Below are 17,791 nucleotides of genomic sequence, written 5' to 3'. Positions count from 1 at the left end.
TGGAGTGCAGTGACGCAATCTCGGCTCACTGCAAGCTCCGCCTCCCGGGTTCACGCTATTCTCCTGCCTCAGCCTCCCAAGTAGCTGGGACTACAGGTGCCCGCCACCACACCCAGCTAATTTTTTTGTATTTTTTTTAGTAGAGACGGGGTTTCACCACGTTAGCCAGGATGGTCTCGATCTCCTGACCTCGTGATCCGCCCACCTTGGCCTCCCAAAGTGCTGAGACCGTGCCCAGCCATTGCCCACTTTTTAATGGGGTTGTTTCTTTGCTTGTTGATTTGTTAATTCCTTGTAGACGCCAGATAGGCCTTTGTCAGTTCAAAGTTTGCGAATATTTTCTCCCGTTCTGTAGGTTGTCTGTTTATTCCCTTGACAGTCTTCTTGCTGTGCAGAAGCTCTTTAATTAGGTCCTGCTTGTGAATTTTTAGTTTTGTTGCAATTGCTTTCGAGGACTTAGCTATATATTATTTGCCAAGGCCAATATTGAAAAGGGTATTAGGTTTTCTTCCACGATTTTTTCAGTTTGTAGTCTAATGTTTATATCTAATCTTTATTATTACTATTATTATTATTTTGAGATAGAGTTTCGCTCTTGTCACCCAGGCTGGATTACAGTGGTGCAATCTCCTGCCTCAGCCTCCCAAGTAGCTGGGACTACAGGGACTTACCATCACACCCAGCTAATTTTTGTATTTTTAGTAGAGACAAGGTTTCCCCATCTTGGCCAAGCTGGTCTCAAACTCCTGACCCCATGATCCACCCACCTTGGCCTGCCAAAGTACTGGGATTACAGGCATGAGCCACCGTGCCTGGCCACGTCTAATCTGTTTTTAATTTTTGTGTATGGTGATAGATAGGAATCTGACTTCATTCCTATGCATACAGGGAGCCAGTTATCCCTGAGCCATTTATTGAATATGAACCTTTTCCCCATGGCATATTTTTGTTGATTTTATTGAAGATCAGATGGCTGTAGGTGTGTGGCTTTATTTCTGAGTTCTCTATTCTGTTCCATTGGTCTGTGTGTCTGTTTTTGTACCAATACCATGCTGCTTTGGTTACTGTAGCCTTGAAGTATAGTTTGAAGTCAGGTAACGTGATGCCTCTGGCTTAGTTTCTTTTTTGCTATTTGGCCTTTTTGGTTCTACATGAATGTTAGAATAGTTTTTTCTAATTCTACGAAAAATGACATTGGTAGTTTGATAGGAATAGCATTGAATCTGTAGATTGCTTTGGGCCATATGGCCATTTTAACAATATTGATTCTTCCAACCCATCAGCATGGAATGTTTTTCCATTTCTGTCATCTATGATTCCTTTCAGCAGTGTTTTGTAACTCTTGTGTAGAGATCTTTCACCTCCTTGGTTAGATGTATTCCTGGGTATTTTAATCTTTTTGTGTCTATTATAAATGGAATTGCATTCTTGATTTGGCTCTCAGCTTGAACGTCATTGGTGTATAAGAATGCTGCTGATTGACTGGGCGCGGTGGCTCATGCCTGTAATCCCAGCACTTTGGGAGGCCGAGGCAAGTGGATCACGAGGTCAGGAGATTGAGACCATTCTGGCTAACACAGTGAAACCCCTTCTCTACTAAAAAATACAAAAAATTAGCTGGGCATGGTGGCAGGCACCTGTAGTCCCAGCTATGCAAGAGGCTGAAGCAGGAGAATGGTGTGAACCCGGGAGGCGGAGCTTGCAGTGAGCTGAGATTGCGCCACTGCACTCGGCCTGGGTGACAAAATGAGACTCCGTTTCAAAAAAAAAAAAAAAAAGAATGCGTATTTTTGCACATGGATTTTGTATCCTGAGACTTCACTTACAGTTCCAGGAGTCTTTTGGCAGACTCTTTAGGGTTTTCTAGGTATAGAATCTTACCATCATCGGTGAAGGGAGATGGTTTGAGGTCCTATTTTCCTATTTGGATCCCCTTTTCCTTCTCTTGCCTGATTTTTCTGGCTAGGACCTCCAGTATTATTTCGAATAGGAGTGGTGAAAGTGGGCATCCTTGTCTTGTTCCTATTCTTAAAGGGGAATGCGTCTAGCTTCTACCCATTCAGTATCATATTTACCATGGGTTTGTCATAGATGGCTCTCATTATTTTGAGATATGTTCCTTTGATGCCTATTTTTGTTGAGGATTTTTAAATGAAGGGATGATGCATTTTATCAAAAACTTTTTTCTACATCTATTGAGATGATCATACGGTTGTTTTTAATTCTGTTTCTATGTGAATCATATTTTGTAAAACCTCCATTCTTGGTGACACCAACACAATTACTTATCTTAACCTGCAATTCCCCTGCAGCACTCTTAGAATAATAAAACAAATAGTATCACAACAATGATGTGGTCACTGCAGGCAGCTCTATTTGCCTTCAGCAGTAACCCGCTAGAAATATGTCACCTGAAATCAGTCCTTCTGGGTGGTTAAGCCACTAACTCAGCACACATTTTTAGGCTCATTTGTTTCATTTCAGTTTTGAGGGACTGTTTTTTCCGGTTAAGATTTACTTAGGGATTTTTCACTAAGCAATTAGGAACAGCTTTTTAAAAATTATGCAAACTATTTACATGGCTCCAAAGTGAAATCCATAAAACAAGGTACGTTCAAAGACATCTTGATTCCATACCCCCCTCCTTTTGAGGTAAACTTTTAAGATTTGGAGGCTTCCATTGCTTTTGTTTTTAATATACATCTAGACTTGCATCTTCCCCTTTATCAGACGAAGAATAGCTGCTATATTTTTATTCACTGTGCTTTTTCACTTAAAAAGTATCCTGATATGCTGGGTGTGGTGGCTTATACCTGTAATCTCAGCACTTTGGGAGGCTGAGGTGGGAGGATTGCTTGAGGCCAAGAGTTCAAGACCGCCCTGGCCAACACAGCAAGATCCTGTCTAAAAAAATAAATAAATCCTGATAATCACTCCATAATAAGAGAGATCTACGCATTCCTTTTTTACAGCTGCATAATATTCCACACATCTCTGATTCAACCAGTCTCCTACAATGGGCATTTGCAGTTTTCCAAACAGTACTTTCGCAAGCAGCCCTTCACACGTGGCTTTTCCTGCCTTTGCCGGTGCCTTCAGGTAGGTTCCGGGGTGGGGGATTGCTGGGTCAGAGGTCAGTGCAGACAGTTTTGCTAGATGTTGCCAAATCCCCTCCTCACAGAGTCTACCCTCTTGCATGCCTGCTAGCAAATGCCAAAGGATTTCTGCCAGCCCGACGGGACCTCAGTGACATTTCCTCGGCACCCCTCTCGCCAGGAGTGTAGGTGGCACCTTCTCACACGTTCAAGGGCCCCCTGTGGGTTGCTGAACTGTGAGTGGTGTTCATATCTCCTGCTGGCTGTGGGTTTTCTTCTGTTTTCAGAAACTCTTTCTATAGTAAAGAGATTAACCCTTCATCAAACAGCACATTCCCCCAGCCTGGCATTGGCTGTTTCCCGTTAAGTTTGCTTTTTTTTTTTTTTCCTTCCCCCCGAGATGGAGTTTTGCTCTTGTTACCCAGGCTAGAATGCAATGACGCAATCTCGGCCCACCACAACCTCCGCCTCCCAGGTTCAAGCGATTCTCCTGCCTCAGCCTCCCAAGTAGCTGGGATTACAGGCATGTGCCACCACACCCAGCTAATTTTGTATTTTTAGCAGAGACAGGTTTCACCACGTTGGTCAGGCTGGTCTTGAACTCCTGACCTAAGGTGATCCGCCCGCCTCGGCCTCCCCAAGTGCTAGGATTACAGGCGTGAGACACCATGCCCGGCCAAGGTCGCTTCTTTCTTATGTGGTCAAACACATAAATCTCCTCCTCCACGCATCTAGCTTTCAAGTCACAGAAAAGTTTCTTCACTCTCAGGTGAAAGAATTCCAGGCGCTTTCTTTTGGTACCCAAGTGGTTTTCTGCCCCCCTGGAAGTCTACCCTGGTGTGTGATGTGACAAGTGGGTACAGTCTGATCACTTTCCACGTGGCCACCCACCCACACCGCAGCACGCATGAAGCTGCCCATCTGTTCCCCACTGGTTGGAGATGCTGCCTCTGTCTTTCACTAAAATTCATATACAATGGAGTTACATGTGGTTTTGAAAAGCTGTTCCATTGGTGATCTGCCTGCCTATAAGGCAGTGTCATGCTGTTTTAATTAGCAAAGCTGTATGTTTTATAATATTTGAGCCATCCTAGCCAAGAGCACAGACGTGACTCTTCACAAGAGAACAGCTGGAGACGTCATGGAATAGAATGCCAAGCCCAGGGCCCGCCAAGATCAAACGCTTGAAGCGCATGGCTCCTGGGGCTGCTCAGACACAGCCAGAGGAGGTTCCCGCCCCCTGTCTCCAGCTGCTCCCCTCTGTGGGGCTGCCTCTGGGAGGGGTCTGCCCCTCTCAGTCAGAGATCCTTCTGCTCCCTCCTCTGAGCTGCCCAGGCTGTTCTGAGTGGAAGTCAAGGAGGCAGCCCCTGGCCCCAGGGTGGGGTGAGGGGTCCCAGTGCAGCTGGGCTGTCTCCATGCAGAGGAGCGTTCCAGGGCTGAAGGGAGTGCAGGGGTGGGGGTCCCTGTCCAGCTGCTCTGCCTGTGGTTCCTGCTTTCTGAATCTCTTCAAGTCTCTGCCTGGAGCAAGTTCAGCCAGGAGCTGGGGAGAGCTACTCAGAGCACCCTTTCAGTGTGCCCCAGAGTGTAAGGCAGCAGAGAAAGGCGTGCACCTTAGCAGATATGGAGGGGAAGCCAAGAGCAACCACCCCCAGGGAACCTGCACCCTCTGGGTAAGGGCGGCCAGAGTTCACCCGCTACCAGGACGCAGGCACAGAGCAAGGCTTTGGGAGCCGCCTCTCAAAGGGGACAGTCCTCAGGGTGCTTCCTCGTGGCAAGTGCTAGGTGGGAGTGGGGGCCAGGAATAGTGCGTCACCTCACTCGAGACCACAGCATCCTAAGGACTTCTGGGCATGCTAAGGGTTTCCTGGGTGTGGCATGAGCAAAGTGGCCAGGCCTGGCTGTCTCATCTGTAAGGCAACCCAAATGCCCCCGTCTGTGCGTGGATGAGCGAAATGGGGAGCAGAGCCCAGGCCCCAGGCCCCAGGTCCCAGGTCCCAGAGTGGGCAGGGGCATGTCCTGGGGTCAGCTCCCCAGCCCGGCTCTTCAATCAAGAGAAGTTCCTGCCAGAGATGGCCAGGAAGATGCCAACAGACTCCAGGCGGCTCATCCCGACAGTCCCGTGCCGATGACGGAGCCACCACCCACCTGGGATCCTTTCTGCTGGTCCATCCCACACAGTGCCTGGGACCACAGTCAGGTCCTTCCGGTGCTCAGAGCCCTCCAAGGGCAACGACAGTGCCGATCCCACGGCCCCGAGCCTCAATCCTCTAAGACAAGGTTCCCCAACCCCGGGTCCGTGGCCTGTTAGGGAGCAGGATGTACGGCAGTGAGTGAGTGTCAGGTGAATGAGCATGACCACCTGAGCTCTGCCTCCTGTTGGATCAGCCCTGGCATTAGATTCTCACAGGATCACAAACCGTATTGTGAACTGCGCATGCCAGGGATCTAGGTTGCGTGCTTCTTATGAGAATCTAATACCTGATGATCTGAGATGGAGCCGTTTCATCCCAAGATCACCACTGTCCCGGTGGAAAAATCTTTCTTCCATAAAACAGGTCTCTTATACTAAAAAGGTTGAGGACTGCTGCTCTGTGGGGAATGGTGTTTCTGCAGAAGGGCTCAGGCACCCCCTTGGACACACCACCCTTAACCTGGATCCTTCTGGAAGCACCACGCCTGCTCAGACAGACCCCACACCCTGAATCAAATATTAGAACTTCCCAGGAGATGGTTGAGAAGTGGGAAGACACCTGGGTCCCATCATGGATCTTCCCCACCCCCAGCCAGGGCCTGCTCCCCAGAGAGAAGACCCTGCCCAGCCAGCACCCACCCACGTGCGGCTCCCAGAAGGGGGCTGGGCCGGGCAGCGGAAGCCACACCCCATCACATGGTCAGATGCCTCATGTAAAACCGGCCCCCTGGACTAGGGTCACGCGGCATCCCTGTGGTCACCCAGCCGGTACCACAGACACCAGCCACCTCCCTTCATCAACCACCATAATTTTGCATCCATGAGGTCTGGGGTTTCTCATGGCGCTCCGAGGAGGTGCTGGAAAGAGACAGCCACCCACCAGGAAGGGGTGTGGAGGCCAGGACGTTCTCACCGATGTGCCTGCAGGGACCCCAGGCACAAGCAGAGCATGGTGTAGGAGCACCCAGGGGCTGCAGTGACCCGTGGTGACAGCAATCCCATACTGGCCAGCCCCAAGGCACCTCCTGAGCGTGAAGCCAGACCCTGCCGCCCTCCTCTCTGTAACCAAATCCTTGGGGTCTGGGTCAAAGTGGCCCAGGATGGTGACATTCATTGCCTCATTCTCCCCCCCAGCAGCAGATGTTGGGCTTCTGGAAGCTTCTCTGCGGCATCTCCCCAGGCCAACACCATGCTCTCCTGACACACTGGCCACACACCAGCATCTCGCCTTGAGCGTCTGCTCTCTCAGCTCCTCCTAGGCCTAAAATGTTCTCCCGACATCACCGGCCTTGGGACCTGTCTCCTCCCACAGGTGCCTGAGATCAGATTGTCCCAGCCTTGTTGTTCTTGCCCGTGGACAGAGTCTTGAATCACAGTGACATATCGCAGGGGTCAAAAGCCAGTTTGGAATGTCAGGGCTAGGGAGGGCTCGTCCACCTCCCAGACAAGGCAGGTGGAATGCAAGGGACTGGGGGCCCTGCCCAGGGCCGAGCAGGGGCTCAGGACCAAGACGCGTGTGTCTGCACCTTGGCTACAGGGACCGGTGGCATTCCCATCGCTGGAAGGCATGAGCTCCCTGGACCTGCTGCGTCAGTCAACAGCCCTGTTAACAGCACCCCTGGGACTCGAGGATGCTTGCTCATCTGAGCAACTCTGGATCACCCTGGCAAGGGCGTCGAGCGTAGAAGGAGCAGACTTGAAACCAGCCCGGCAGCAGGAGCAGAATTCTCGGCACCCAACGCCTTTAAAAACAGCGGCATCAGCCACCCGAGTGGAATTGCCTGCCAATCCCTGTCACTCTGATACCCGCGGTGGGCACGGTGCTCCTGCCCATCTCAGCTGCCCCCAAAGGTGCTCAGCTCCACACAGCCTGTTTCCAGCTCTGGAGCACACATAGGGTGGGTTCGGAGCTGCTCACCCTTCCTGTCCTCTGCAGGACGTGCCACATGCCAGGACGGCACGTGGCAGAACTCATAGCAGCAGCTGACATGCCAGCTCCCTGGCTCCAACCACCTGACCTCGCACTGGACGGCCCAACTGCACCCCAGGCCCTCACACCCAGCGGAATTTCATCCCATCGGCACCCAGGAGTGTCCCTGCAAAGCCCCTCCCTCAGACCTGGCCCCGCGACACATCGCAGCCAGCACATTATGTGCAAAGGTTCCAGGACCTCGCAACTGCCAAGTCAAAAGGGACCCCCCTGCCTCCAGCACCCCAGGGTTGTAGGCTCAAGCTGCGAGTACCATGCCCACAGGGAGCTGTGGCTTCAGTGCCAGGCACAGACGAATGTTCCCTCCAACTGAGGCACCCTGCACTGAGGGCGCCAGCACCAGTAGCCTCTGCCACAGAGGACAAGACGCAGACTCAGAAGGCCCTGGACCCTGGCCAAGGCGGCCCAACCATGGGGCCATGCGCAGACACAAAACCCTGCCACCTGCTCCACACCCACCAGGCACTGCCCGAGCCACCTCCAAGGACCCAAGTCCCTACCATGCTCCTGACCCCCTGTCCCCACACAGGCTGGGGAGGCCCTTTCTCCCAGACTCCAGGCTCTTGTGCCACCTGGACTACCCCCTCCCCAGCTGATGGCCAGGGGTAAGGGATGCGTTCCCCCCAACTAGAGTGAAGCCACAGTTAGGCACTCAGCATGTTGGCAAGAGTGGATCCAGAAACACTGGGCTGAGTCTGTAATGGAGGTGAGGTGATCCCAGACAGCCAGAGGATGAGACCAAAGACTCAGGCCCCACAGAAGGTGGCACTGGGAAAAGCCCCAAAAGGCATTCCCAGTTTTACTGGGAATCTAGGGCTGAGGAGTGGGTGGAGGGGTCTTAAAGAAGATGGAAAGAGACCTGATGGCCCAAAGAGCTCCGTCCTCCTCTGTGCCCAGCTGCAGCACCTGCTTCAGCCTCTGGCCTCCCTGCCCAGCTACAGAACAACTGCCCAGCAGCTGCCTCGGACTCCAATGCCAGAGCCTGGAGACAGGAGGGCACTGAGGTCCACAAAGTTGGGTGCTACACCCTGAGAGCTGGCCTCTGCATGGCTTTGTCTTTTGGGGAGGCAACCAGATCGGCCCAATCCACCTCCAGGACCTGCCTCTGGCTCCATTGTTGATTAACATGCATCCGTGAGGGTTCTGCCAACACCCCTGGAAAGTTCTTGGGAAACAGGGAAAGGCAAGGCTGTGGAAAGGGGGAACAGCGGCTGCTGAGCCACGCTTGGGTTTGAGAGCCTACGAGGGCTGTCCCCATGCACTCCAGGTCCCCCCTCAAATCCCTCTCCTTGACCACAACCAGGATCTCCAAGCGTCTCAGCAACCACAATAGATGCCAGCTGGATGTCCACACCCCCGACGAAGGCTCACAGCAAGAGAGCTAGGACCTCTGGGTGCAGCAGGGCTGTATGGATCCCCATCCCCTCAGCTAAGATGGGAGCTGCCCCCAGTGGGGGCGCAAGCAGCCACAGATAACTGGGGGTATTGGGGGTAGGAAGCCTAAGCGGGCAAGGGTCGTGGCCCAGCGCCATGTCCACCCCGGCCAGCCCAGGGAGGCCAAAGGGAACACAGGAAGAGCTGCTCTCCTGGGGGCGGGGGTTCCCCAAGGAGGGGACAGGATATCCTGACTGGCTTCCCCAGCCACACACAGGAGAGTTTGCCTAGCCCTGTAGGGTCAGCGGAACACCGGCTCCTGCCTCAACCCCCCTGGCTCTTCAAGGCCAGGCTTGTCGTCTTCAGGTCAAAAACCACAATACTTCTCACTTCACAATCCACCTAAGGACAGGGCCCTGTCTCTGCCACCATTGCCAAGACTTCTTACAGCAACACAAGGGCTGGACTGGCACAGGGCTGGACCTGATTTTGTGAGGCTGTAGGTAGCCTCCAGCTACTCTGCCATCCTGGCTGTATGACCAGGTCTCCCCTTGAGAGACTGGTCCTGCCAACCTCCTAGAGCACTGAGGGTGGGAGTGCATCTCCCAGGCCCCCACCAAGTCACATGTCCTGCCCAGCCAGGGTCCACCTCCAGTCCCACCCCGCATGGAGGTACCTGGGAAGGGGCTGTTCATGACAACTTCCCAGGGCCAGGCACACATCTTACAGGGACAGGGCCCAGAGCTGGAAAGGACCAGCCCCGGGTCTGGCCACTTCACAGAAGCATCCCTTTCCTGGCCACCCCCTCACAGAAGCCCTCCTGCCCCTGTCCCCAGAAGCCACCGCTGCCTTGCCAGCTCTACGGAGGCTGGGTAAAGGTAGACTCTGCTGAGCAAACTTCCGAGACCTAAACAATCCAAATCAGGAAGAAAACACAAGTGCAAGCAGAGACTTCCTCTGGGGCGCGGCGAGCCCTCTTCCTCCTCTTCCTCCGCACGGGTGGCTGCAGTGAGCCCAGAGGCACATGTCCACAAACCTGAATACAAGTGAGAATTGAGGGGGTCTGCAGGCGCTTTGTCTTGGCCTCTGGCTGAGGGAGTCTTCCCACCCCTGGACATCTCAGAGAGTCCGGGGTCCAGGAGGCAGGTGGCCAACAGCACACAGCACCTGTGAATCTGGCATCTGCTGGACATTTGCACAGTGGCATCAGACTTGGGTGGGTTCCCCTGGGTCATTGCACACAAACATCTCCCAAACCCCAAGCCAAGCCCCCGCTGCTGCAGCCATGAGCAGAGCCAGTTCCTCTCACAGACCAGCAGCGGCTGTGGCCCAGGCACCCGCTGACATGTCAGGAGACAGGGGCTTGGGAGCCGGGGGTGGGGAAAAGTCTCCAAGATAACACCCCAACCACATCTTTGAGGATAGAGGTGGTTGAGACTTCCCCTTCCTGATGCGGAAGGCCACCTCTCAGCAAGGAAGGCAGTAGCCCTGCGACCTCTACCCCACCCTCTCACCTGAGACCATGCTTGAAGCTGGCTGGGGCCTGGCTCCTGCTGGTGGCAGCTGCCAGCAGGCATGGACAGGCCCCTGGATGCCCTCCAGCCAGTTCTCTACTGAGCCTGCCCAAGGCAGAGGAGATGCTTCCACCTGAGGATGCTCAGGGAGACCACCCTTCAGCCCTCAGGTGAGCCCCACGGCCATCAGCCATGGGATGGCTGGGTAGAGGCTCCCAGGCCAGAGGCTGGCACCACACCAAAAGGCCGCTGGCTGGGCAGCCAGGAAGTAGGGCCACTGGGGCGGCGGGGGAGGGCCCCAGGCAGGCACCGAGGAGAGCAGCCTGGACCTTTCCGGAGGTGACTTCCCGGGCCCATCCCCGAGAAATCCAGTGCCCAGCCCTGCTCAGGCACGCTGTACCGGGAATTGGAACCACCTGGTAACAGGGAGGGCCAGGAGACTCTGCTACCAGCGCTACCGTCTGCGGGAGCACAGCTGCCTCTGAGTGAGAGCTGCAGACGTGCCTCTCCACTCTGCATCAAGCCAGGTTTTCATGAGCTTGGTTCGGTTAATATGAGGCCGGTGGGGACGCCCCATGGCACGCTGAGCCCTCAGGGAGCACTGCCACAGTCACCTTCCTCTCCTGGACAGCCCCCTGCCCCAGAGTACAACTGGGCCTCAGAGAGGTCTGAGATGTGGCACCAGCTGGACATCAGGCGCCTTCTCTCTTGGGGGCTCCTGAGCCTCGAGTCTCAGCCGACCTTGAGGAGTTCTCTTACTGAACCCAAAGGTGCGCTCCCCAGCAGGCTTCTCTTCCCAGAAAGAATCACACCTGGACCGACCCTCCCCGGAGGTGTGGAGCCAAATTCTGGGCTCCAGGTGGTCCCCTCCCCAGCCGGCTCCCTCCCCATGCCGGGCCTGCGAGCAGCTGCGCACCCCCAGACACAGCAGCGCCCCTGAACTTCAAGGGGGAGTGCAGTTTGTGTTTCTGCGTTTCCCCACTTCTTCCCTCCTCTGCTCCAGGGTCGCAGCCCCTACGGGGCAGGTGGCGCTGGGACAGAGCTCCCCCACACAAGCTCTCAGGAAGCACCTTCGTGCCGGCCGTCGCCGGTGGCGATACTCACACAGCGAAGTGGTAGACGAAGCATTTCCAGCCGGTGGGACGCTCGAGGAAGTTGTAGACGCGGCCCTGGACGTGGGTGCGCGCCAACAGCGGGCGGCGCGTGCTGTAGATGGAGACGCGCGGATCTAGGTTCACCCGCGGCCGCGGGCCAAGGTCGGAGGCAACTGGGGGCGCTGCGGGCGCGGCCGGGGACGCAGGGGGCGCGGGACCTGGGGCGCCGGGCGCGATGGGCGCGTAGAGCGCGCCGCCCGCCGGGCCGCCCTCCGCCAGCTCCAGCGAGAAGGGGCACTTCTTGGCCAGGCCCGCGCTGCCCCGCCGAGCGCCTGGCAGGCGGCCCCAACCCCAGCGCTTCCTCTCGGCCCTGGGCGGGGAGGAGGCCGCGGCCATAACAAGGAGAGCCCGCGGCGGGCCGGCCCGGGAGGCGGCACCCGGAGCTGCAGCGAAGGCGAGCGCCCAGGCACAGTGCGGGCAGCCACTGCTGCCAGCCCCGCCGCGGGGGGCCGCTGCCGGCGCAGCCCGGGCGCTCGGGGCGGGGCCGGAGGAGGCAGTGGCCGAGGACCGGTCTCATGGAGCGGCGGGCCCCGCCCCCGCCTGCACGCCCCGCCCCCGCCAGCCCGGCGCGCTCATTTCGTCCCTACCCGCGCCCACCGGCTTGGCCCGCCCTCTCCATCAAGGACCGGCTTGGCCCTGCCTCCGCCTCAACCCTGACTTGGCCTGTCCCCGCCTCCGCCCACGCCCCGCCCACGCCCCCACCCCCGCCCCCGCCCACCTGCTTAGCCCCGCTCCTGTCTGCAACTACCCCGCTTGGCCCCGCCCCTTCCTCGCCCACCTGTTTGACCCCGCCCCTATGTGCATTTACCCCCCGCTTGGTTCCGACTCTCCCCGCCCACCTGCTTAGCCCCGCCCCTTCTGCATCTCCTCTGCTTGCACCTGCCCTGCCCTCACCCACCTGCTTGGCCCCCACTTCTGATGCCCGCCTGCTCTGTCTGGCCCGGAGGAGGACCCCAGCTGAGCCAGGGAGGAAGGGGTAAGGCCAGGCCGATACCACCACCAAGAACTGCACAGCCAGGGCAGGAGGGGCCGGGTAGGGTGCCGGCATCTATTTTCCCTCCCTCTGAGCCGCTCCGGAGTTGGGGGTGGTGGGAGGAAAGGGATGTACTGGGTGAGGGTGTGCTGGCCCCGCGATCACTGTGAGCGCCCCCGGGTGCCCAGGCGCGCGAGCTGTGGGCGGGGAATACGCTCGGGTCGCTTCCCACCAGGGCCCTTGGACCAGGAGGGTGAGATGGAACCACGAACTGTGATGTACCCCCCAGTGGGAGCTGTGCGGGTGCTGCTGGGGAGCGGGGCGGCACAGCCTGGGTCTGCACCTGGCTCGACTGCTGGGCATAACGGGCGGGGCTGCCTGGGCAGGTCAAGGGAGAGGCGCTTGCGCCACCCTAGGGTCTTGGAGAATGGGCGCCTTGTCCTCTCTACCCTCCGGACCGCGCTGCCGCTGCGCCCTGTGGATTCCCCTGGGTGGGGGTGGGTTGGTCACATCTGAAGATTTTCACAGGACTCTGCACTGCCTCCCGCCCGCTGCTGGCATTTGGGTCTCAGCACATCTCAGGCTTGGGGTGGTGGTGGGGGGCAGCCAACAGAAAAGACCAGCTTTTATCAGGATGTTGCACACAGACTCGAGGCAAGAACTGAAGGTGAAGCTCAGCGGTGACTCTCAGCCCGGCCAGGTGACCCATAACTCATGCGACACTTCCAGGTCATCGCTGAGCACCCTGGGCCAATTTGACGTATCCACCACCCCACTGCCAAAAGTCTGCTCTTTTATCATGGAGAGAGTCCAGCCCAGGCCCTTGACACCTGGGTGCACAGTCTGTATTTGCAGCAAGAGTGGATGGAGTGGGGTCCCAGCTTCCCAGCTTGTGCTGGGCACTATGATAACGCAGGGGATGCAGAGGAGAGGATACCTTCCTGGGAAGCATATTGTACAAAAGGGCAGCGGGCCAGAAGATGGGGGCAGTCAGTCAGCTCTGCAGGGCACACAGCACGCATTCAGCAAGTACTGCCTGCATGGAGTCTCTGTCTTCCCCTCCCACCTCAGCGGGAGGAAGGTGAGCTTTGAATAGGCAGTGTTTGGACAACTGGACAGTCATAAAGAAAGAAAGAAAAAGGATAGCTTGGGTCCATCTCATCACACACAAGAATAAATCTCAAATGAATCAGAAGCTTAAGTGTAAAAGGTGAGATGAAGCCATGCAAATTGTACAAGAATGTACAGGTCAATTCCTCAAGAACCTGTGAACTGGGAAAACATTTCCAACTATGACTTGAAATCCAAAAGCAATAGATAAAATAAGAAAAATCAAAATAAAAGCACCATTAGCAAAGTAAAGGAGACAAATGGCCAAATGGGAAAAGTATTTGCAGTTTCTATCACAAAGGATTAATATCACTAATACATAAAGAACATCCAAAACTGAGGTGAGGAACCTGCCAGACAGTCCTATGGAAAAGGGAGCAGAAGACATGAGCAGTTCATAGGAAATGGGGTTCATGACCTTTGCACTTAGGAAAAAATGTTCAACCTCATTTATAACAAGAAAAATGCAAATTAAAAGTACACTCTGATACCACTGGTTGCTTATCAGATTGGCAAAAATCCAGACCTTTGATGGCAACTCTGTGGGAGAGGCAGCAGGTGCACTCCTCGTCACTGGTAGAAAGGGACCTAGTGATATTACTAAATGTATCATTTGATACAGAAACCCCACTTCTAGGAAATAACCCAAAGATATGTAGGAAAAATAGAAAAGTACATATATATAATGATAGTCAACACAGCATTTTTTATGTTAGCAAAAGTCTAGAGACAATCACACTGTCCTTCAATTGGTTCAGATGTGCCATGGTACAGCCACACGATGGAGTGCCATGATCAATATGATTACTAATACTCAAAGAACCAAAAGATCCCAAAGAACTGTTTGTGTGTGTGTATATATGTATATATATGTTTATATATTTATATTTATATATGTGTGTGTATGTATATATATATCAAAGAAACAATGATGCTAAATTCCTTTGAAACCAAGATTTTCAGTATAAAAAAGATGTAGATTTAAAAAATCAAAGAGGTACAAACCAATCCTTAAATTTGAATGGACTATGTTAGCATAGACTCCTCAGCTATTTTATCTTAGGAAAAAGGTATATTCTACTACTGTTCATTATCAAGTTGGAGAATGGGCTGATCAACAATGGGACAATTTGAGCATCAAAAAGAGTCATGGATTAAAACACATCAAATAGCTGAAAAGCCCATGCATTCATAATAATACTGAAAAATCCTATTTGGTCCTCTGCAGGTTGCTTGACTATTCTGAAGACAAGTGAAAAGGCAGAGTGGTCAAGCAGGTCAAGCCTCCATATTTTAAAAATTCTAGGCCTGGCACAGTGGCTCACACCTGTAATCCCAGCACTTTGGGAGGCCAAGGCAGGCTGACTGCTTGAGGTCAGGAGTTTGAGACCAGCCTGGTCAACATGGTGAAATTCCATCTCTACTGAAAATACAAAATTAGCCAGGTGTGGTGGCACATGCCTATAATCCCAGCTGCTCAGAAGGCTGAGGCAGGAGAATCACTTGGACCCAGGAAGTGGAGGCTGCAGTGAGCCGAGATCGCACCACTGCACTCCAGCCTGGGTGACAAGAGCGAAACTCCATCTAAAAAAAAAAAAAAAAAAATCTAATAACTCACTGGGCAGGCTTCTTGGAGGACCCCAGGGCTGTCTCCTGGGCCCTGAGCTGTGCCACAGCCTGCTGCTCTGGGATTATGGGGTCCCATTGGCTTGGGGACACTGAGGCAGGAGAGAGGCTGGACAAGGGATTGTCTTCATGCTCCCTGCAAACTCCAAGGAACTGAAGGGGGATGGGTGGGGAACTGAGAGGAGGGAGTAAGGCCAGGTGCACAGGTGAGGTAAGGTGGGGCTGGGCTGGGCTGGGTATGGGCTCAGGTGAGGGAGTAAGGGCTGAGGGTGGGGGAGTAAGGGTAGGTGGCCTGGTAGAACAGGAAATACAAGTGGGGCCTGACTGAGCCCAGTGGCCACTCTGTGTGAGCAAGGAGGTGAGGAGGGCCCCTATCAGCTGAGGGAGCAGGACCCCTGGGGTCCCTCCACTGAGGAAAGCCCCTCCTCTATCATTCTGGTGGGTGCACATGTCCAGCCCTGGCTGTCCTGGATGCAAAGGCTGACAGACCTATCCAGCCAGCTTGAACAGGGAGGCAACCCTCCCCCAACCTCTCAGGCCCTCAGGCTGTCCCAGAGCCTCAGAACCTTCTGGAACACAGCTCTCAACCTACCTCACACCAACCTTCCAGGGCTGTTTGCCGACATCCCTCAGTTCACTAGGCTCACCTCATGTTCCTTCGACAGGGTCAGAGGCCCGCAGTGGGAGGAGCCTCAGAGGTCACCAAGAATGCATGAGGAATGGGGAAACTGAGGCTGACCAAAGGAAGGGTGTGTGGCTGCTATGAGATCAGCATCTGTGGGCCAGGGATGGGCTGCTAGAACAGCCAGCCCACCAAAGGCTTCCTGGCCAACATCCTCCTTCAGGTCATCTTCCTACCTATTCATTATTCCTTCATTCATTCATTCGTTCCCCCAGATCCTCGTAGAGCACCAGCTGAGTGCCAGGCACTGTTCTAGGCGCAGGCCACAGAGCTGTGTGCAAGACCACCAGGTAGTGGTGAGACAAAGAAAATGAAGGGGGCACAGGATGGGGTTGCAGAATGTGGAGGATGGTCAGCAAGGGCCCTGGGGTCGTCTCCACAGAGACCCTGGAGCAGGCCCCTCAGCGAATCTGGGAGGTATTTGCTGTTGGAGGACTCTGCATGCAGTAGGCACTCAATGCAGAATGGATGGGCAGCTAGGAGATGGTGGAGGCTGGCTGGACAGAGCCACCGCCCTGTATTCCTCAAGCTGATGTGTCTCTTCAGAGGATCCTTCTGGCTGGAGAATGTCTCCTATGGATATGATGCCCCACATCTGTAAGGCATTGCCTCATTAAAGGACCTGTTGCTCTTTTTTAGATTCAAGAGGGTATGTGTGCAGGTTTGTTACGTAGGTATATTGCATAACGCCGAGGTCCGGGGTATGGATGATCCCATCACCCAGATAGTGACAATGGTAGCCAATAGTTTTTCAACCCTTCCCCCGCAACCATCTACTAGTTCCCAGTGTCTATTGTTGTCATCTCTTTGTCCATGAGCATCCATCATTTAGTTCCCACTTTCCCACTTATAAGTGAGAAAATGTGGTATTTGGTTTTCTGTTCCTGAGTTAATTTGCTTAGAATAATGGCGTCCAGCTGGACCCATGTTGCTGTAAATGACATGATTTTATGCTTTTTTATGGCTGCATAGTATTCCATGGTGTATACATACCACATTTTCTTTACCCAGCCTACCACTAATGGGCACCTTGGGTTAATTCCAGGTCTTTGCTATTGTGAATAGTGCCGCAATGTACATGGAAGTGCAGGTGTCTCTTTGGTTGAATGATTTTTCTTTTGTATATGTACCCAGTAATTAATGGAATTGCTGGGTCAAATGGAAGTTCTGTTTTGAGTCCTTTGGGAAATCTCCAAACTGCTTTCCACAGTGGCTGGACTAATTTACATTCCCACCCACAGTGTATAAGCGTTCCCTGTTCTGCTCACCCTTGCCAGCATGTATTGTTTCTTGACATTTTAACAAAGGCCACTCTTACTGGTGTGAGATGGGATCTCAGTATGGTTTTGATTTGCATTTCTCTAATGATTAGTGATGTTGAGCATTTTTTATATGTTTCTTGGCCACATGGATGTCTTCCTTTGAGAAGCATCTGTTCATCTCCTTTGAGCAATTTTTATGGGGTTATTTTTTTCTTGTTGAATTGTTTGAGTTCCTTATAGATTCTGGATATTAGACCTTTGTCAGATGCATACAGGCAAATATTTTCTCCCATTCTGTAGGTTGTCTGTGTACTCCGTTGATAGTTTCTTTTGATGTGCAGAAGCTCTTTAGCTTAATTAGGTCCCACTTGTCAATTTATATTTTTGTGGCAATGGCTTTTGAGAAATCAATCATAAATTCTTTCCCAGCGCTGATGTCCAGAATGGTATTTATGATGTTTTCTCTTAGTAGTCTTATAATTTGAGGTCTTACATTTAAATCTTCAGTCTATCTTGTGTTAATTTGTGCATATGGTGAAAATTGGGGGTCCAGTTTCATTATTCTGCATATTGCAAGCCAGCTATCTCAGCACCATTTATTGAATATGGAGTCTTTTCTCCATTTCCTATTTTTGTTGACTTTGTTGAAGATCAGATTACTGTAGGTGTGTGGCTTTATTTCTGGGCTCTCTATTCTGTTCCATTGGTCTATGTGTCTGTTTTTGTACCAGTACTATGCTGGTTTGGTTACAGTAGCCTTAAACATTAGTTTGAAATCAGGTAATGTGATGCCTCTGGCTTTGTTCTTTTTGCTTAGGAT

The 17,791-nt window shown here is 53.4% G+C and overlaps 1 protein-coding gene across 4 annotated transcripts in view; it reads right to left on the bottom strand.

Annotated features, from left to right (window-relative positions):
• The window catches only part of LOC105469770 (potassium voltage-gated channel subfamily Q member 1), a 402,068-nt gene extending 390,399 nt beyond the window's left edge, over positions 1–11,669 (bottom strand). For all 4 annotated transcript variants that reach the window (XM_011721289.2, XM_011721290.3, XM_011721292.3 and 1 more), the window contains exon 1: positions 11,269–11,669. In XM_011721289.2, the coding sequence (XP_011719591.1) occupies positions 11,269–11,654 (386 nt within the window). In that variant the 5' untranslated portion in view covers positions 11,655–11,669. The remainder of the gene's footprint in view (positions 1–11,268) is intronic.
• Positions 11,670–17,791: the final 6,122 nt, after the last annotated feature.

Source organism: Macaca nemestrina, chromosome 12 (genome assembly GCF_043159975.1).
Source record: "Macaca nemestrina isolate mMacNem1 chromosome 12, mMacNem.hap1, whole genome shotgun sequence".
Lineage (NCBI taxonomy): Eukaryota > Metazoa > Chordata > Mammalia > Primates > Cercopithecidae > Macaca > Macaca nemestrina.
This window is presented reverse-complemented; position numbering and strand designations above follow the sequence as displayed.